This window comes from Micromys minutus (genome assembly GCF_963924665.1).
Source record: "Micromys minutus genome assembly, chromosome: 7".
Taxonomy (NCBI): Eukaryota; Metazoa; Chordata; class Mammalia; order Rodentia; family Muridae; genus Micromys; species Micromys minutus.
Window position 1 is genome coordinate 49105362 of NC_137976.1, and position 22759 is coordinate 49128120.

Below are 22759 nucleotides of genomic sequence, written 5' to 3' on the forward strand. Positions count from 1 at the left end.
ATAACATAAGAAAGCCAAGAGCAGTTGTTTACATCTTGATTCCAACACATGGTTACTAGGATGATACAATGATCCCCCTGCCTCTACAGTCCTGATATAGCTATTGATAATAATGAGAGATAGCAATAATAATAAATAGAAATTAAATACCATAAGAGAACACCATGAATATTTTCTAACCAATGAACCAGATAACTGAAAAGAAGTAGAGAATTTAAGAAACATACTACCTGCAAAAAAGCATTATGAGTAAATAAAAGTCTGAACAAACCCAATTAGTAATAACACTAAACCAGTCATAATGAAACTCCCAATTGAAAAAATAAATATTTTTAGCACTTAAATAATAACTATCAATCCTGCCCCAAAACTATACAGTTTTATTTTCATTTCACACCGATACCAAAACTAAAGACAGCCTAAGAAAGAAAATCTATAAGCCAATATTCTGGATAAAAATAAATGTCTCCCAAGCTTTTCTTTAATTGTGAGTGGCAGCATTTAACTCTTGAGTTCTGTAGTCTGTATAAATAAGATTATATGGAAAACACCAGGTCTGTTGCCAGATCATGCAGTAATTAGGCACTCTTGGTCCATGGCCAGAATGGCCTAGGAATGTCTGAATATAGGTAAACACTCCCATAGCTGACCCTGGGCAGCTGCTGCCTCTGCTGTTTCCATCTTCACTGACATCAGAACTCAGCATCTTTGTGGACTCTGCTCTCTAGTGTGGACTGAACACTGGAGGCTCTCCTGGAATATTCCAGGCCATCAGCAACAGCTTGGACTGCTGAGACACCCTGTCTCATGGATTGTTCAGTTATTAGAGTCTCTGCTTCTTCTGTGTACGAATAACCATCCAATCTCCTTTTAATACACATTTCTTCTATTGGTTATGTTCCACTAGAAAAACCTAGGTTATGTAAAGATAAAGCCTAATTTTAACAAATAAACTTTAGGCATTTCAATGATATCTCATTGCACTATTCTTAGATGTTTATAAATAAAACTGTCTTAGTGAATCATTGCTCTGAAGAAACACCATGATCAAGGCCACTCTTATAAAGACAAACATTTATTGAAGTTGGCTTTCAGTTTTAGAGGTTTGGTCCATTATCATCATAGGAGGAAGCATGGACACATGCAGGAAGACATAGAGCTAGCGAAGGAGCTAAGAGGTCTACATCTTGATCTAACTGCAGACAGAGCAGACTGACTCTTCCACACCGGGCAGAGCCACACAGTGATGCACTTCCTCCAAAAAAGTCACCTCCTAATAGAACCACTTCCCATGGGCCAAGCATGTTCAAACAACCAGAAAGGGTTTCATTGTTGTGAAGGGACATCATGACCAAGGTAACTCTTATGAAGGCAAATTTTTAGTTATGGCTGGCTTACACTTTCAGAGATTCTTTCTATCATCAACATGAAAAGAAGCATGGCATCATGCAGGCAGACATGGAGGAGCTGAGAGTCTTACATCTTGATCCAAAGGCAATCAAGAGGAAACTGCCTTCTGAAGACAACCAGGAGAGGACTAGCATTCACAAATTGGGCAGAACCTGAGCATAGGAGCCTCAAAGCCTACCCCCACAATGATGTACTTCCTCCAACAAAGCCACATCTACTGCTAAAAGGCCATGCTTCCTAATAGTAATACTCCCTATAGACAAGCATTGAAACAAATGAATCTATGGGGACCAAACCTATTCAAACGACCACAAAAACCTAACCATTAATACATATATTATAATGCATAACTTTCTAAGCAGTGGGGTAGGGTGGGAGGAATAGGAAGAAGAAAAAGAGGTAATTTTCTCAAATTGAAAGAAAACTATTTTAATAGAAAAAATATTTGCCTTAAATGTCTCATTTGGGCTATGTGAAGAGTGAATGGGCCTTGTCTTGTTTTAATTTCTATCACTGTGTCATAATGAAAATACTTTTGTGAGTATGCTTTCATACATTTGTAATCACAGTCAATGGAAGGCCAGCCTGGGCTCTACAGTGATTGGAAAACTGCCTTAGAAATCAATACCTCATTCCAAAATAACAAAGCAAACAAAATAAGATGAATAAATTCATTTTTAATATTTTTGTGATATAAAGGGTACAGGCTCATTTTGAACAATTAAAAAATATATGCCAAAGATTATCAATGTATGTATTCTCAATATTTCCCTCCAAAGAAAAATGGAGGGAAAAGTTACATCATCCTATCAACCTTTTAGCATGTGAAGTTCTCCAAGTTCTCCCACCTACACAAATAGTTCAAAGATAGTTGCTGTTTGATAAGTACATCAGAATAGAATGTAAAAATATACAAATCCTAACATCCATAAAACTGTTGTGCATGAGGTGTCAGCACTTTTGTAGTAATACAAGGAGTTGAAAATACTGTCACTGAAAAAGCTTTCTATCTCTCTTGTAGATATGACAAAGATATGAATGAATCCAGTTCCATTAAATAATAGAGTTAATATCATAACCTTAAGACATATCACCAACTGGTTAATTAAAAGTAGAAAGTGTAAGAAGTGAAAGTAGCAATATTAAAAATGTAAGGATAAAAATATAAAGAAAGGCACATTCAAACACAGCTGGAGAAAATATGAATTGACACAATTTCACTGATCTACTGACAATAAAAATGCTTTCCAATTGACGGGCCATTACACTCAAAAAATCATCTCACAGGTGCACTTAAATAATGCAGAGATTTACCACAAGAAACATTTCACACATTATTGTTTAATACCACACACAACACAAAGTCTATATGCCCATCCAAGGGCCATGATTAATTAAATTACAATGTAATCATACAGGGGAATTTTAGGTAGCCGTTGACAAGAATGAGGTAGTTTTACTTATGATGATATAAAAGCATCTCCAATATCCACTTTATTAGCTTTTATACATCCAGAACTCCAGTGTGGTTTTGACAAGGAGATGTCTTCACAAGCAGATGTGTGCATATATATACATTTGTAAATAAACATATAAATGCACACACACATACTATAGTCATGTTGCATACACAGAATTTTTTAGAAGAGCTCACATAAAATTCTTTAGTAATGATGTTCCTTCTGCAGTTATTTCTTGAGGAAACTCATTTTTCATCATACTGTATTGCACAACTTGATGTTTTAAATAACTATATGTTTTCTTTGTAATAATTAAATCAGTTCTCTCTGAATAAACAGGTAGCAGCAAAGATTCCAAACTTCCAATGACAGAAAAACTTAAATGCAAATCTATTAGAATATTTGTGCTTTCTAAGAACTTCTGAAGAGCTAATTTACAAATAGTTCTTCCATTGTAGAATTTTTAAGAAAGCAAAGGAGTAATTATGATGTCTCTTGACTTCTTTTTCTTGCTTCTAGATTTCAACCACTGACAAAGTAAGCCAGTCTGTACCATTGACTTCACCTTGTGACACTGGGTGTGCCTCCATCTTGGTCACAGTATCATAGAGTGGATTGCTCTTCTCTGTGTAGCTAGCATAAGGCTGCATTTCATCCTTGGAAAAAGCTCAAAGTTAAAATCCAATCAAATGGGCCAGAAATTATTACCAAAATTACCCTTGCTTCTACCACGTTAGCATTGACTAAGAATGCTTATAAATGTGTCTCTGACTCACATGAGCAGAAAATCAAAGCTTTGTTCTAATAATCTATCAAAAATGTCTGTTGATTATTTATATTTTGTGTGAGATGGTTGTTCGGTGAATGTAGATATGTAGAGAAGTATGGATGGCATAAGAGGTATTTCAAAAGAATGAGTCAAAGAAAATAAGAAGGTTGTCTTCGAAGAAGAAGAAGCAGGCTGCTTTATGCTTAGATAAGAGAAAAAATTATTTTGGTGTCTAAATGAGACAGTTTCATGCAGAAGGGAACATCTACTTGATTTCTCCAGAGAATACAATCCAAATAGGGCAAAGTTGTTAAGATACCATTAATCAGATGAAAAAATAGGTTGGAAACAGACAGATGGATACATTGATATTTATATCCAGGATTTTCTCCTTTATCATAGTAGTTGCAAATCATTGTTCTCCATTCATTTCTGGAAGTTAATTTCTGGTTTGTTGAGACTTACATATTAATTATCAGAACATTTTGGTACTATAACTGTTTATAAGATATATATTATAAAAAAGATATATATTATATATATATATATTTGATAGATATTTACCAAAATATGCATTCTGACTGCTAACTGCAAAATCAGAATTGTTTTGTTCAACAAAATCATGACTATTGATGCAAATTATAGATTATTCTTCTAGATTTAAGACCATGTGTTTTTAAAGTTTGCATATATTTGTAAATTTATCTTACCTCTTCAACAGCTGAAGTAGCTTCTGATTTTGGGAATTTACATTTTCTAAAAAAAAAAAAGCAAAACAATCTGGAGTGACTGAATCAACATAATTGTTTAAAATAAACAGTTATGGTATCAAAATGTTCTAATAATTAATATGAAAGTCTCAGTAAATCAGAAATGAATTACCAGAAATGAATGAAACACACTGATGTGCCCTTACCATAACCAAAAATTCTGGGTCTTAGACAAAAAAGCAAAACACTGAGATAGGAGCTTAATGCACTTAAATGGATGTGATGCCATCTCTTTGCTATATAAAAATAAATATTGTGGCTATTTCTCAAAATAAAGATATTAGCATGTCCTAATTCTCAGCCCTAATTGGCTTAATTCACAGTGCTTGCTCATCTGAGCATCTCAACACTGTCATCATGTAAGGTACTCCCATTCTAACCATCCATGTGTCTCTTTCGTTTACAAGAACAATGTTGTTCCTCAATAAAGTAACTGTCAGTCAGTCAGTCAGTCCCACATTTCTCACCCTTTTCTAATTCAATAAGGTGGAAGAAAAATTCAGCAGTTAATACCTGAAGCCAATGATTTTCAAAAGCAAAATGCATCCTATGATGACCAAAATAATAGATGGGATGATGTATTGAATATATGGTCCTAATAATTGGTGACCTGTAATGATAGAAAAAATTATGGTTCAAAGGTGGGAAATCCAGATAATGGTATACATTTCATTGATAAAATGAATACAGGAGTTAATGTATGGAACTGAAACATGCTCAAAATCACGCAGCCAGAAAGATCAGGAGCTCCAGGGAAGAAGGGGAGGGGGTCTTCTTTGCTAAATGGGCACACTGTTCTGGTCTCTACTAAACATTTATTTTATAATTGTGAATTAATGCTGATTTTAATCTTGGTCACAAAAAATATTTGCAGCAGCTGATGGTTAATGCAGGGACACATAACTGATCAAGGTTCTGAGAATAAATGGTTGTTGAATGGAGTGTTCAGCATTTTACAAAAGAATGTAAAAGCCAGAGGATAAGAAAGACTGTTGTAAAACCCAATCCTCCAGGCAAAAAATAGGTGTTGAACTCAAAGCAGCAGCGGCTCCAGGTACAAGATGTGTACAAGAGTAGACCTGTGAACGTTCCACCAATAATGGGGAAATGGATCATAAGTTGTCCTTGTTCAATTACATAATTCCCCATACATGCTCATGCAAGCAACCTGAATTAAATACAATGTGACACAAACACACACAAACTGACAACAACATCACACACCCAAAAGAGTAGAGGGGGGACATGTTAAAAAGAAGTTCAATGGAAAGAAATAGAAGATAATGAGAGAAATGTTATCAAAGGTGTGTGAGTGTGTGTGTGTCAAAATAATATATTTTAAAGAGAAAAACTAAAAATGTGTCTCAGAACTTTCAGAGAAGTAAACATCTATCTCTTTATTCAAGAGAGGGAAAAAAAACAAAAGAACTCTTCAGGAAAAGAGAAAATGATGTGGGAAGTTCTGTTGCTTGCTGTCTTTGCAGAATACTTCATATTCTCAAGAGACTGGTAGGAGAGAGAAGGGACTGGTGAGAGAAAGAAGGGACTGGTGGGAGAGAGAAGGGACTGGTAGAGTACCCGGTGAGTCAGATTTACACCTGACTACCATTTTGTATTCTGAAACCCAATATAAAGCTAGGGGTGTTGCCATTTTTGTCATTGTATCATGAGCTTCAAATATACAAATAATTTCCAATAAATATTGGCTTCACAGCCAAGACAGAATAAGAAGGAAAATTAGTGCTCACTTTGAACAGCTTCAAGAAAATCAGGAAGAGAAGAATCACTACCCTAGGTCATTTATTCAATAAGCCTAAGACATATGAAAGTATTGATGTATCATATTAATACTCTGAGAGTTAAAGTCTACACATCACTGAAATATGAACATTTATGATGGTTATAAAAGGACATTTAGAGAAGTTCGGGTTAGAATTATTTAGTACTAGCAATTCTGTTCACTTGATACAAAGTTACAAACTTCTCAGGCATAGCAGTGGATTCCCTAGCTTTAGAATAAAGTCTGACTAAGCTGTTGACATTGGCTTGCCTGTTCTTAGCTATTCATTATCTACGACTGAATAATAAGTTCATACCAGTTCCCTCCCAAGGAAGGAGCAACTGCTCTAAAATCTCACCACTCAGGCAGCAGATTAGGGCAGATCATGAAGTCAAGGCTACAAAGAGCACTCTTATCTCAGAAGAAAAAGAGAATATGGAGTAAAAATAGAAAAAACAGAGAAAGAGAAAGGGCAAACTGGCATCCAGGCCTGTGGATAGCTAATCAGGTAAAAGCACTGCTGTCAAGCAAGAGGATCAAACTTCTATCCCATATGGTAGAAGGACATGCTGTTCTCTGGTGCCTACATACTTACTATGGAACATGCACAAACACATACATACATATACACACACACACACACAGACATACATACATACATACATACATACATACATACATACATACACATACATACATACACACACATACATACATACATACATACATACATACACACACACATACATACATACTTACATACATACATACACATAAACATACATACACACATACATACATACATACACACATACATACACACACATACATACACACATACATACACACATACATACATAGATACATACATACATACATACATACATACATACACACACACACATACATACACACATACATACATACACACATACATACATACACACACATACATACATACACACATACATACACACACACATACATACACACATACATACATACATACTAAAGGCAAAAATATTTCAAGAAGGTACTCACTACTTCTACTCAGTTCTGTGAACAGAGACTTGGACTGGTTACCAGTTGTCACATGAGAGACAAAACAGAAAACAGTAGACACATTGTTCTGCTCCCAGTGGCATGTGCTCCTGACAGTCACAGTGCCATTGCTGTGTGATTCATTCTTAGTGACACAATCCCCATCTGGAGTCCAAGAGATCTGCGCAGCAGGCTTGCTGGTAACTGCCTCACAAACTGCGGTTCTATTTTTCCCTGGAAAGAGGGTTACTTCAGGGGGCACTGCAGAGAGGGAAGGAAATAAAGATTCAGTCTTGTCATAAATTACAATTACAAACTGTTTCTATCTAAACTCTGGAGACCTGCAATACTGAAAGAGCAGGCTACATGACAATGTCACTTACCCAGCACTTGGAGGTCATAGGCTGTACGGAAATTCCCATCAGGTGTTACTATCTCACACGAGTAATGCCCTTCATGCTGGAGGGTCACTGCACTGATCTGAAGGTCAGGACTGGGGTCAAGTGTGAAGGTGATGTTTCTGCCCAAGCAGTTGGTTCTGTTGGTCTCCCCTGTTCCTGGTTTGTAGGCTATTACGCAGGAAGGCTGTCCTCTGGGGGTCATTATCCATGTTAGTAATAATGCACTTGTCAGTGGAAGAGAAGGGCAGCAGAGCAGAGCCTTTGTACCCATCTGCACAGACACCGTAGTGTTAACTGGGTACAGAGAGAGAGAATGAGAAAAGGAAACCTTGTGAGTTAGGTCTCTTCACAATAATGTATATGAAGTTACACTAGAACACTGCTTGATTAATGAGTGTACTCCAATGATAGTATATTTTTCTTACTTTACTATGTGCAATCTATCAGAATTAAATACATTATTCATTTTCTAAAGTAAAGGTTCAGGCATGTGGGTTACGCCCAAGTTGCACCATAAGTCCTCACATTGCTTGTATAGTGACGTAAAGAGTCTATGTCCGATACAAGTTTGCTGAGTAGCAATTATGCAACAAAATTATCTGTCACAATACTTCTAACAAAAAACAGCAATGTCATCACTTAAACAGGGTCAAACCTTACTATGAATACAGCTTGCTTGTGATAAAGCATTGCATTACCATCTCCCCTGTCCTATTTTGATATCAATTGCCTCTTTGGGGAACTCAAGTCACATCCAAATAAAGGTCACCTAATCAGATGAAGAAATACATTCTTCAGCACAGACCTGGGAGGGTGCCAATGCCACAGTCCCATCACTCACACTAAGATGGCAAAGGTTGAAAGTCAAATCCTCAGGGTCTCTCACACCATCACACTCACATCACCAGGTTCTGCTACTCATCCTAAGTCTGTCCAGCAGCCAAGGCATCAGTTACTGTCCCTAAGCAAGGAAGGTCACCTCTCCATTCCCACAAGATAAGCAAGAATATTACCTTCCGTCACAGGTGTTGAACTGTTCTGTGTTGCTTGGTTCTTATCAGTACAACTTGACTCTAGAAAATATTGAAATATAAGTGCTTAAATATCTAAATAAGTAATCAGGAATTTAAAGTTTTATCATCACTGATATGTCAACATCACAAAAATTACATTTATTATTAAACAATCATTTCCCATTTATGCGTGACCTTATTTGTCAAATAGTTTGTATGGTAGGTAGACCTGTCTTTCTTCCAGCTCCTTGCCAGGTTCAGTGTAGGCATACCTCCTAAGCTGATTTCATTAAACTCTTCCTTCAGATGTCATCCCCTAATTAAAGCCATGTGGTCCTAGGCCTCCCTCATGTATGTAGTAGATTTGCAGCTTGGATTTCATGGCGGTCCCTCAACAACTACAGCAGAAGCTGTCCCTGAATTTGTTGCCTGCCTGTGGATCCAGGTCCCCTAGCTGGGCCCCCTTTTCTGGCCTTCATGAGAGAGGAGGCACCTAGACTGACGTGCAGGGGGTTGGGGGGGGTTGGTGATACCCAGGGGGCTTCTTCTTCTCAGAGGAGAAGGGAAGGGAGTTTGGGGGAGGAACTGCCAGGGGGACTGGGATGCGGGCGCTGATGTTGGGATGTAAAGTGAATAACAATTGGGATGTAAAGTAAAAAATAAATGAAGTAATTTTAAAATAAGCCATTTGGTCCAATAATGATTTGCCACAGATGAAGAAACAAAGCCATTCTCCAAAAGTGTAGACATTGAGTCACCCAGAGGTCATCCTCTCCTTTCTGCCTGCTGCTCTGCCTGGTGACTGAGCAGCAAATGAAGCAGAGCAGGTAGGAGAAGGACGAGAGCCCTCCCTCTCTGTTCCCTCCCTGAGTTCTGTACAATTGTTCACAAGTATAATGAAGAAAACCAGGCATGTTTGCCCAGAGCAGAGGCAGGAGAATTATGAATGTCAGAGCAGCTGGCCATTTTGTGAACTTGAGGCCAGCCTGGACTACACACACTTCGTTATAATAAGAAACAAAACAGTTGAAATTAACTTCAAGCTTGGTTTCTGAGACACTGACCTAAAATAGTTCCATGCCTTACGTGCAACATTTAAAAACACAGGAAAGAAAAAGTAGATTTGATCATTATCCGGAGGCACCTACACAACTATGAAGTGCTGGTGTGCTTTAATAGTAAAAATTGGACTAATTATGAATGTACATTTCAAAGAAAGGCAAAAGAATGCCTTTGGTAAACATCAGATCAAACAACAAAAGTATAGGAAATTATTAATTAAGAACATGAAAGGACAAAACAACAACAAAAACCTGTCATTAGCTGGAAGGAGGATGGCATAGGAAGACATGCTATGAAGAAAAATAAGCCAGGTACAGTGAGGTAAGTGGCCCATGGCATTGAATGTGACAGGAAATTGAACCCAAGACCTGAAAGCAGAAGTGAAATTCCAGTGGACTTGGAAGGGTGTGGGCAAGGGAGGGGCTGATGAAGGAAGAAGACATTTCTTCTTTCTTTCCTTTGTTCGGAATACAGGATGAATCATAAGCCACAGAACTACAACTGCCTGATTTTAATTGAGAATAGATTCTTTCATAAAATTGTTTATAATTGTGGTTCCCCTTCCCCAACTCCTCCTAGATCCTTCACACCTACCCACGTCCCCACCTTTTCTTGCTCTCTCGCTCATTAGAAAGCAAACAGTGGACATCTAAAAATAAAAAATAGTAATAAGATAAAGTAAAAACAAAGAACAATAATCCAAACAAAACAGGAAAAATGCAGCTAAATTAAAAGCACCAAGAACACATGTAGACACACACATTCTTACACACAGAAACCCCATGAAAACACAAAACAAGAAATCATAATATGTAACTAAAATACCTGTAAGGGGGAAAAATACCCAGAGAAAGCATTATGACACAAAAGTACCCCTGAGTATATTTTGTGTTGGCCATCTATTGCCGGGTACCTGCCCTTAAGTGTAGGTTACATACTCAGTGAGACTCAGTTGGAGAAAGATAATTTTCCTTTGTGAGCAGTTATTATTAGAGATAGCTTCTGGGTTAGGGTCGTGTCTCTGTCCAGTTCCCTTCTCAACAATGGGATCCCATGTGGCTTTGACGTGTGCAGGCCCCATGCATGTTGCCACAGTCTCTGTCAGTTCATACGTGTGTCAGTTCTTCAATGTCTTGAAGGCCTTATTTTCATGGTATCTTCCATCCCCACTGGCTCTTTCTATTTTTCTGTCCCCTCTTTAGCAGAGTTCCCTGATCCCTGGAAGGAAGAATTTGATGGAGGATTCCCATTTAGGAGTGTTATCTTTTTCCTATAGTAGCATGCAGAGGACCCTCCAGTACCATGAACAACAGTCAGTAGAGATGAAGGTTCTAGGTAGGCAGCAGCTCAACTTCTTCATGTTCCATGAGTTACATTAGTTGAGTTCCATGAGTTGTCTTTAGCAATAGAGCCTGACCATCTTTTTGTGGAGATGAACCAACAGCACTGCTAATACAGCCACCTGGTTTTTAACAAAGATGCCAAAAGTACATATGGGAAGAAGACAACCTTGTCAACCAACTGTGCTATGAAAATTGGATGTCTATATGTGGATGAATGAAAACAGGGTCCTAACTCTTACCTCATACAGGAATCAACTCAAAGATATTAACATGAGAACTGGAACTCTGATGCTGTTACAAGAAAGAGTATAAGCAACATTCAAGATATAGCAATAAACAGAGCTTTAGTCACTGGGGAAATAAAGCTAACTATAGACTAAAGAGATTCCATTAAATTAAGAAGTTTCTGTACAGCTTAAGAAATAAGTGAAAAGAGAGCCTACAAAATGGGAGAGGCCTCTTTGCTAACTATATATCTAACAGAAGACTGATGCACAGAATATTTTTAAAATTCAAAAATAATTAACAACAACAAAAAAAAATCAATTGACCCAGTTAACAAAGGAGTTCTAATGAACTGAAGATTCTCAAAAAGAAAGAAAACAAAAAGAAGAAGAATGCAAATGGACAATAAACAAGAACTAATCGGTATGGCCCTGCTTACAAGATCAGACAAGATCAGGCAAGTGCATGCTGGTTTAAGCATAGAAAACAGTCTATAAACATTAACTGCACATAAAGTCATTTGAGAGTCTACAATCCCAACACTCGCTGAACACCAAGCATTGTCATGTTATGATTATTGTTGAAGAACGGGCATCAAGCCAGGTAGTAGTGGCACATTTCTTTAATCCCTGCACTTGGAAGACAGAGGCAGGTGTATCTCTGTGAGTTTCAGGCCAACTTGATCTACCAAGTAAGTTCCAGTACATTCAAGGCTACACAGAAAACCCTTTTCTTAAAAAAGAAAAGAAAATGGGTATCAACTACAATGTGACATATTGTGCCTGCTATGTTGGCTGTAGATGAGCCCCTCAGTACCTGGTGAAACCAGACCTTTCATTGCTGAACTTAATACCTTTTCAGATTGCTAGTGCTAATGATAATTCTGATAAACACACCCATTACCACAGCTGAGCAGCTGGCCCTAGCATCAACTTCCAACTAGTCTCCCTTGTTTGACACTTCTGCCTCCCTCCCGCTCTTCTGTTTTATACCCAATAACTATTTATTCTTCTGGTATCATAGATATTTAGTGTTATCTCCAAGTGTGAAAAATGTTCTTACTTATCCATTAAAGCATTTCCAGCATGGTTGTAATGTGTTGATTGGTTATTACCATGAAACAAGAATAACAAACAGGGATTTTCCTTTGTTGAAATCACAGCATGTGGATGGCTCATGATTTAACACTTTGGGAAATAAGTTCTTAGTGTTAATTACTAGTATCCATTTTTAGCAGAAATTACTGGTAAAATAAAAGGGTCATTACAATTTTTAATTAATAAATACTCCTCCCAAAGACTGCAAGGTCCTGGAAATTAAACAATATAAAAATACAATGTAAGGTTTCAGACCAATGATAAAAGTATGCTGTGGTGTCAAATGTTTTACAGTTCAAACGCATGTCTTTGGACAGGAGCAAGTACTATAAAGGTAAGAGAATGGGAAAGCTTCCAGACCAGAGATGAAATGTGGATTAGGACTTAGGATTCCTAGGAAGTGTGACTTCAAAGAAAAAAGAATTACACAGAAGAAATAATCACTTTAGAAGCATAAAATAGGTAGTTTAAAGAGTTACAGATAGTCTTGGCAAAAAAAGAAAAAAAAACAGCTAACGGGAGTCAAAGCTGGGAACTGACAGCTTTAATTCTAAGTGTAAATAAACACAGACAGGATAGGGAGGCAGATTTAAGACAATCCTAAAACCTCAAGGTTCAAATATAATGTTCCTTTGCCAAGTTGTACGGTCCAAAAGAATATTGCTTCTTCTGCATTGTTTATTATGTAGATCAATGGCTTGGAAACTAGGTATATCACTTCCTGAACTAGGGCTAAAAGTGTTTATTAATTAAAATTTGAATGATCCTCCTTATTTTGCCAGTAATTTCTGGTTACAAGTAAGGACTGGAGAGACTGCACTATGAGTAGCCAGAGAGCAGAGAGGTCTGTGCCAAGCACACGGAAAGTGCACCCTCTGCCCGGAATTGTTCAGGGGAGCTGGAACCATGCCTTAGAATCTCTGTTTCCACCCTGCGGGCTCCTGCATGCAGAACAGGCACTCAGGCCATCTGCCACCAGGAACAGCAGAGATCCAGAGACACAGGCCAGGTACACGGGAGAGACGAGAACCAATCACTGACAACAAGACCACATATAATCACAGACAACAAGATGACAAGAAAAAAGGAAAAAAACTTACCCCGGGGAAACCAAGACAACCTGGCAAAACCATAACCCAGCTCTCCCATCACAGCAAACAGCAGAATGCCAAACACTCCAGAAAAAGAAGACTCAGACCTGAAATCATACCTTAAAATGATGATAGAGATCCTTAAACAAGAACGGGAGGAAAAGCATGAAGAAATAGAAGCTTTTAAAGAGGAAACAAGAAAAAGACTCAAAGAAATCAAAGAACTAGAGGAAAACAGAACCAAAGAGATGAGGAAATTGAAGAAGGAATTTAAAAATGGAAATGGACACAATAAAGAAAACACTAAAAGAGACAACACTGGAGGTAGAAAACTTAAAAAAGAAATCAGGAATCACAGATTCAAGCATCTCCAACAGACTACAAGAGACAAAAAAGAGAATTTTGGGGGCCAACACAACATTGAAAACATAGACAAAACAGTCAGAGAAGATGCAAAAACCAAAAAACTCCTAACCCAAAATGTCCAGGAGATCCAGGACACAATGAAAGACCAAACATAAGGATAATAGGAATAGAAGAGGGCAAAGAATATCAACTAAGAGGCACAGTAAATATCTTCAACAAAATCATAGAAGAAAACTTCGCTACTCTTAAGAATGAGATGACCATGAGCATAAAAGAAGCTTACAGAACTCCAAATTGAGTGGACCAGAAAAGAAATTTCTCCTGACACACAATAGTCAAAACGCCAAATGCCAAAAGCAAAGAAAGAATACTAAAAGCAGTAAGGGAAAAAGGTCAGGTAACATATAAAGGCAGACCAATCAGAATCACACCCGAATTCTCAACAGAGACTATGAAAGCTAGAAGACCCTGGACAGACATCATGCAGACCCTAAGAGAGCACAAGTGCCAGCTCAAGCTGCTATACCCAGCTAAACCCTCAATCACCATAAATGGAGAAACCAAGATATTCCAAGACCAAACTAAAATTACACAATATCTGACCAGAAACCCAGCACTACAATGAACTATAGGTGGAAAACCCAATACAAGGAGGGAAACTACATCCTAGTAACAACAAGAAAATACCTAAGCAAGAAAACCAAAAGAAGAAAGACACATAGGCACAATTCAACCTACAAAAGCAATAATAGCAAGAAACAGAAACCACTATTCCTTGATATCTGTTAATATAAATGATCTCAATTCCCCCAATAAAAGGTTATAGGCTATCAGACTGGATACATAAACAAAACCCAGCATTTTGCTGTATACAGGAAACTCATCTCAGAGACAAAGACAGACACTATCTCAGAGTAAAAGGTTGGGAAAAAACCTTCCAAGCAAATGGCCCCATGAAGCAAGCTGGAGTGGCCATTCTAATCTCGAATAAAGTAGATTTTCAACCAAAGTTCTCAGAAAAGATAAGGAAGGACACTTTTTACTCATTACAGGGGAAATTTGTCAGGAGGATATCTCAATCCTTAACATATATGCTCAAAATACAAAAGCACTGATAATCATTAAAAAATCCTATTAAAGCTCAAAAATACATTGCACCCCACACAATAATAGTGGGAGACCTCAACAGCCCACTCTCAACAATGGACAGATCATGGAAACAGAAACTGAACAAGGACACAGTAAAACTAGCAGAGGTTAAGAACCAATTGGACAGGGCGGGGAACAGAGCCCGGCCCATATGCCACGCGGACTGCCAGCTCCTAAAGTTGAGAGACTGGTGAGTGGGAGATCTGGGCGGCCGGGGAGCAGAGAGATCTCTGCAGAGTGCGCACAATGGGCACACCCTCTGACATGCTTGATCCGGAGACCAGGAACAGAACTTTGGAACCTCTGTTCCCACCCGGCGCCTCTGAGGCATAGAACAGGGCTCGGCCCATCTGCCACCTGGACCAGTGGAGATCCAGGGACACAGACCAGATACAAGAGAAAGGCAAGAACATATCGCTGACAACAAAATGGCAAAAGGAAAGCGAAAGAGTATATCCGAAGGAATCCAAGACAACCTGGCAACACCAGAACCCAGTTCTCCCATAACAGCAAACATCGAAATGCCAAACACTCCGGAAAAAGAAGATGCAGACCTGAAATCATACCTCAGGATGCTGATAGAGATACTTAAACAAGAACGGGAGGAAAAGCAAAAAGATTCAGAAGCTTTTAGAGAGGAAACAAGAAAAACACTCAAAGAACTAGAGGAAAAAAGAATCAAAGAGATGAAGAAATGGAAGAGGGAATTTAAAGTGGAAATTGACACAATAAAGAAAACACTAAAAGAGATAACCCTAGAGGTAGAACACCTAAAAAAGAAATCAGGAGTCACAGAAGCAAGCATTTCCAATAGATTACAAGAGATGGAAGAGAGAATCTCGGGGGTGGAAGACAACATTGCAAACATAAACAAAACAGCCAGAGAAGATGCAATAAACAAAAAGCTCCTAACCCAAAATGTCCAGGAAATCCAGGACACAATGAGAAGACCTAACCTAAGGATAATAGGAATAGAAGAGGGAGAAGAGTATCAACTAAGAGGCACAGTAAATATCTTCAACAAAATCGTAGAAGAAAACTTCCCTACCCTCAAGAATGAGATGACCACGAGCATAAAAGAAGCCTTCAGAACTCCAAATAGCTTGGACCAGAAAAGAAATACCTCCCAACACATAATAGTCAAAACACCAAGTGCGCAAAGCAAAGAAAGAATACTAAAAGCAGTAAGGGAAAAAGGTCAGGTAACATATAAAGGCAGGCCAATCAAAATCACACCCGATTTCTCAACAGAGACTATGAAAGCTAGAAGAGCCTGGACAGACATCATGCAGACACATAGAGAGCTTAAGTGCCAGCCCAAGCTGCTATACCCAGCAAAACTATCAATCACCATAGATGGAGAGATGAAGATATTTCAAGACAAATCAAAATTTATACAATATCTGACCACAAACCCAGCACTACAACGAATTATAGGTGGAAAACCCAATACAATGAGGGAATCTACAGCCTAGTAAAAACAAGAAAACTCCTAAACAAGAAAACCAAAAGAAAAAAAAGACACAGACACAACTCAACCCACAAAAGAAATAATGGCAGGAAACAGAAACAACTATTCCTTGATATCTGTTAACATAAATGGACTCAACTCCCCAATAAAGAGACATAGGCTATCAGACTGGATACATAAACAAAATCCAGCCTTTTGCTGCATACATGAAACTCATCTCAGAGACAAAGACAGACACTATCTCAGAGTAAAAGGGTGGGAAAAAAACTTCCAAGCAAACAGCCCCAAGAAGCAAGCTGGTGTGGCTATTCTAATATCTAATAAAGTAAATTTCCAACCAAAAGTTATCAAAAAAGATAAGGAAGGACACTTTTTACTCATTACCAGGGAAACCGGTCAGGAGAAACTCTCAATCCTTAACATATATGCTTCAAATAAAAAAGCACCCATATTCATAAAAGGAATCCTACTAAAGCTCAAAAAATATATTTCACCTTACACAATAATAGTGGGAGACTTTAATACCCCACTCTCACCAATGGACAGATCATGGAAACAGAAACTGAACAAGGACACTGCAAAACTAGCAGAAACTTTCTTTGAACCAACTAGAATTAATAGATATATACAAAACATATCATCCTAAAGTAAAAGAATACACCTTTTTCTCAGCACCCCATGGCACCTTCTCGAAAATTGACAACATAATTGGACACAGAACGAGCCTCAATCGATATAAGAAGATTGAAATACTCCCATGCATCCTCTCAGATCACCATGGTCTACGACTGGTCTTTAACAACAACAAAGACAACAAAAAGCCCACATACACATGGAAACTAGACAATGCTCTGTTAAACGATAGCAGGGTCAAAAAAGAAAGAAAGAAAGAAATTAAGGATTTTCTAGAATTCAACGAAAACAAAAACACAACATACCCAAACCTATGGGATGCAATGAAATCAGTACTAAGAGGAAAACTCATAGCCCTAAGTGCTTCCAAAAAGAAACTGGAGAGAGCTTACATCAGCAACCTGACAGCACAGCTAAAAGCCCTAGAACAAAAGGAAGCAGATGTACCCAAGAAGAGTAGATGGCAAGAAATAATCAAAATTAGGGCAGAAATAGACCAAATAGAAACAAAAAGAACCATTGAAAAAAATCAACAAAACCAAGAGTTGGTTCTTTAAGAAAATCAACAAGATTGATAAACCCCTAGCCTGACTAACTAGAGGGCAAAGGGAGAGTATACAAATTAACAAAATCAGAAAAGAAAGTGGAGACATAACAACTGAAACTGAGGAAATTCAAGAAACCATCAGATCCTACTACAAAAACTTATACTACCCAAAATCGGAAAATCTGGAGGAAATGGACGAATTCCTAGACAGATACAAGAACCTAAAGTTAAACCAGGACCAAGTAAACCATCTAAATAACCCTATAACACCTAAAGAAATAGAAGAAGTCATCAAAAGCCTCCCAACCAAAAAAAACCCAGGTCCAGACGAGTTCAGTGCAGAATTTTATCTGATATTTATTCGGGATATAACACCAATACTCTCCAAACTATTCCAAAAGATAGAATTAGATGGAATACTACCTAACTCGTTTTTTGAGGCTAAAATAACCCTCGTACCTAAACCACACAAAGACCCTACAAGGAAAGAGAACTTCAGACCAATCTCACTTATGAACATTGATGCAAAAATACTCAACAAAATCCTTGCAAACCGAATCCAAGAACACATCAAAACCATCATTCATCATGACCAAGTAGGCTTCATCCCTGGGATGCAGGGATGGTTTAATATAAGGAAATCCATCAATATAATCCACCATATAAACAAACTCAAAGAACAAAATCACATGGTCATCTCACTAGATGCTGAGAAAGCATTCAACAAAATCCAACACCCCTTCATGTTAAAAGTCCTGGAAAGAACAGGAATCCAAGGCCCATACTTAAACATAATAAAAGCAATATACAGCAAACCAACAGCCAACATCAAACTTAATGGCGAGAAACTTGAAGCAATCCCACTAAAATCAGGGACTCGGCAAGGCTGCCCACTCTCCCCCTACCTATTCAACATAGTACTGGAATTCCTGGCTGGAGCAATTAGACAGCAAAAGGAGATCAAGGGGATACAAATCGGAAAGGAAGAGATAAAAACATCACTCTTTGCCGATGACATGATAGTGTACTTACGTGACCCCAAAAATTCCACCAGAGAACTCCTACAGCTGATAAACAAGTTAAGCAAAGTGCCTGGATGCAAAATTAACTCAAACAAATCAGTAGCCTTCCTATACTCAAAGGACAAACATGTGGAGAAAGAAATTAGGGAAAAGGTACCCTTCACAATCGTCACAAAAACTATGAAATACCTTGGTGTGACTCTAACTAAGCAAGTGAAGGACCTGTACGACAAGAACTTCAAACCTCTAAAGAAGGAAATTGAGGAAGATCTCAGAAAATGGAAAGATGTCCCTTGCGCATGGATTAGAAAGATCAACATTTTAAAAATGGCCATCCTACCAAAAGAAATCTACAGATTCAACGCAATCCCCATCAAAATTCCAACACAGTTCTTCATGGAATTGGAAAGATCAATGTACAATTTCATATGGAACAACAAAAGACCTAGAAGAGTGAAATCCATCCTCAACAACAAGAAAACATCTTCGGGAATCACTATTCCTGACCTCAAGCTATATTACAAGGCAATTGTGCTGAAAACTGCATGGTACTGGTACAGAAATAGGCATGTGGATCAATGGAATAGAATAGAAGATCCAGAAATGAGCCCTCATGTATATGGTCACCTGATTTTTGACAAAGGAGCCGTAAACATTCAATGGAAAAAGGACAGCCTATTCAACAAATGGCGCTGGTCCAACTGGCACTCAACATGCAAAAGAATGAAAATAACCGTTTCTTATCTCCTTGTACAAAGCTCAAGTGTAAGTGGATCAAAGATCTCCACATTAAAACAGATACACTGAAACTATTAGATGAGAAAATAGGGAAATCTTTAGAACATATAGGCACATGAGAAAATTTTCTGAACAAAACACCAATGGCTCAAGCTCTAAGGTTAAAGATTAACAAATGGGACTTAATGAGATTGTAAAGTTTCTGTAAGGCTAAGGACATTGTCAAGAAAACAAAATGACAGCCAACAGAATGGGAAAAGATTTTTACCAACTCCACATCAGATAGAGGCCTAATATCTAAGGTATACAAAGAACTCAAAAAGCTAGACACCAGAGAATCAAATAACCCTACTAAAAAATGGGGTACAGAGCTAAACAAAACGTTCTCAGTTGAAGAATATCGAATGGCTGAGAAATATCTGAGGAAGTGCTCTACATCCTTAGCCATCAGGGAAATGCAAATCAAAACAACCCTGAGATTCCACTTCACACCAGTCAGATTGGCCAAGATCCAAAACTCAGATGACAACAGATGCTGGTGAGGTTGAGGAGAAAGAGGAACTTTTCTCCACTGTTGGTGGGGTTGCAAACTAATACAACCACTCTGGAAATCAGTCTGGCGATACCTCAGAAAATTGGACATAATACTACCTGAAGACCCAGCTATTCCACTTCTGAGCATATACCCCAGAGACACCTTAGTACACAACAAAGATATATGCACCACAATGTTCATAGCAGCTCCATTTATAATAGCCAGAACTGGAAAGAACCCAGATGTCCTTCAGAAGATGAATGTATACAAAAATTGTGGTACATTTACACAATGGAATACTACTCAGCCACCAGAAACAATGACTTGTCCAAATTCTTAAGAAAACGGCTGCATCTAGAGAACATCATTCTGAGTGAGATAACCCAGTCACAAAAGAACAGACATAATATGCAGTCACTGATAATGGGATGCTAACCACAGAGGCTCGCACTGCCCCAGAAACAATTCACAGACTGTAGGAAGTCCAAGAAATAAAGAAAACAAAACAAAAAAAATCTTTATACAACAAGAAAACTTTGACTATTTCCATGTTACATTTTGTTTTACATGTACTTTATGCTCATTGTAACTATTAAGTTTTCAATGCATACTATCAAACCTTTAAAAAAATCAAGTACTGACTAACAAATAAATTCATACAGTTTTATGTAAAAATTATTTTAAAATCTGAAAAAAAAGTACTGACAAAATGTATTGTATAATTTTATGCAAAAAATGCTTAAAATCTGTACATTTATCTTTGTTTTGTAAAATAAAGTTGTTAAAAAAAAGAACCAATTGGAATTAAAAGACACCTACAGAACATATCATCCTAAAACAAAAGAATACACCTTCTTTTCAGCATCTTACAGCACCTTCTCAAAAACTGACCACATAATTTGTCACAAAACAAGCTTCAATAGATATAAGAAGATTGAAATACTCCCATGCATGCTTTCAGATCACCATACTCTAAGACTGGTCTTTAATAACAACAAAAACAACAAAAAGTCCATATACACATGGAAACTAAACAATGCTGTATTAAACAATAGCATGGTCAAAAAAAGAAATAGAAAAAGAAAATAAGGATTTTCTAGAATTTAATGGAAATGAAAACACAGCATATCCAAACGTATGGGATGCAATGAAAGCAGTACTGAGAGGAAAATGCATAGCTCTGAGTGCTTCCAAAAAGAAACTGGAGAGAGCATACACTAGCAACTTGACAACACAGTTGAAAGCTCTAGAACAAAAGGAAGCAGATACACCCAACAGGAGTAGATGGCAAGAAATAATAAAACTCGGAGCAGAAATTGACCAAATAGAATCAAAAAAAAAAAAACTATTCAAAGGATCAACAAAACCAAACTTGGTTCTTTGAGAAAATTAAGATTGATAAACCCTTAGCCAGACTAACTAGAAGGCAAAGAGAGAGTATCCAAATTAAGCAAATCAAAAATGAAAGTGGAAACATAATAACTGAAACTGAGGAAATTCAAGAAATCATCAGATCCTACTGCAAAAGCCTATAGTCCTCAAAGCTGGAAAATCTGGAGGAAATGAATGAATTCCTAGACAGATACCAGATACTAAGGTTAAACCAGGACCAGGTAAACCATCTAAATAATCCCATAACACCTAAAGAAATAAAAGCAGTCATCAAAAGCCTCCCAACTAAAAAAAGCTTAGGTCACATGGGTTCAGTACAGAATTTTATCACACATTTATTGACGACCTAATACCAATTCTCTGCAAACTACTCCACAAAATAGAATCAGATGGAACACTAACTAACTCATTTTTCGAAGCCACAAAAACCCTCATTCCTAAACCACACAAAGACCCTACAAGGAAAGAGAACTTCAGTCCAATCTCACTTATGAACATTGATGCAAAAATACTCAACAAAATCCTTGCAAACCGAATCCAAGAACACATCAAAACAATCTTTCACCATGATCAAGTAAGATTCATCCCTGAGATGTGGTGATGGTTTAATATATGGAAATCCATCAACATAATCCACCATATAAACAAACTCAAAGAAAAATAAACCACATGGTCATCTTACTAGATGCTGAGAAAGCATTTGACAAAATTCAACACCCCTTCATGTTAAAAGTCCTGGAAAGAACAGGAATCCAAGGCTCATACTTAAACATAATAAAAGTAATATACAGCAAACCAAAAGCCAACATTAAACTTAACGGTGGGAAACTTGAAGCAATCCCACTAAAATCAGGGACTGCACAAGACCACCCATTCTCCCCCTACCAATTCATCATGGTACTGGAAGTCCTGGCTGGAGCAATTAGACAGCAAAAGAAAATCAAAGGAATACAAATTGGAAAGAATGAAGTAAAAACATCACTCTTTGCAGATGACATAATAGTATACATAAGTGACCCCAAAATTTCCACCAGAGAACTTCTACAGTTGATAAACAAGTTCAGCAAAGTGGCTGGATATTAAATTAACTCAAAGAAATCAGTAGCTTTCCTCGACTCAAAGGACAAACATTCAGAGAAAGAAATTAGGGAAAAGATACCCTTCACAATAGTCACAAAAAATATGAAATACTTTGGTGTGATTATAACTAACCAATCAACAAATGGGACTTAATGAGATTGCAAAGTTTCTGTAAGGTTAAGGACACTGTCAAGAAAACAAAACGGCAGCCAACAGTTGGGAAAAGATCTTTATCAACCCCACTTCAGATAGAGGCCTAATATCTAAGGTATACAAAGAACTCAAAAAGCTAGACACCAGAGAATCAAATAACCCTACTAAAAAATGGGGTACAGAGCTAAACAAAACGTTCTCAGTTGAGGAA

At 37.6% G+C, this 22759-nt stretch overlaps 1 protein-coding gene across 1 annotated transcript in view; it reads right to left on the bottom strand.

Annotated features, from left to right (window-relative positions):
- Positions 1-3385: 3385 nt before the first annotated feature.
- Positions 3386-22759, bottom strand: part of LOC308422191 (cell surface glycoprotein CD200 receptor 1-like) — a gene marked incomplete at its 3' end in the record, with an annotated part of 39144 nt that continues 19770 nt past the window's right edge. The window contains exons 2-7 of the mRNA XM_080918682.1: positions 8645-8704; positions 7614-7925; positions 7231-7491; positions 4923-5019; positions 4350-4395; positions 3386-3526 (exon numbers count right to left, since the gene is read on the bottom strand). Of these exons, the coding sequence (XP_080774808.1) occupies positions 3386-3526; positions 4350-4395; positions 4923-5019; positions 7231-7491; positions 7614-7925; positions 8645-8704 (917 nt within the window). The remainder of the gene's footprint in view (positions 3527-4349; positions 4396-4922; positions 5020-7230; positions 7492-7613; positions 7926-8644; positions 8705-22759) is intronic.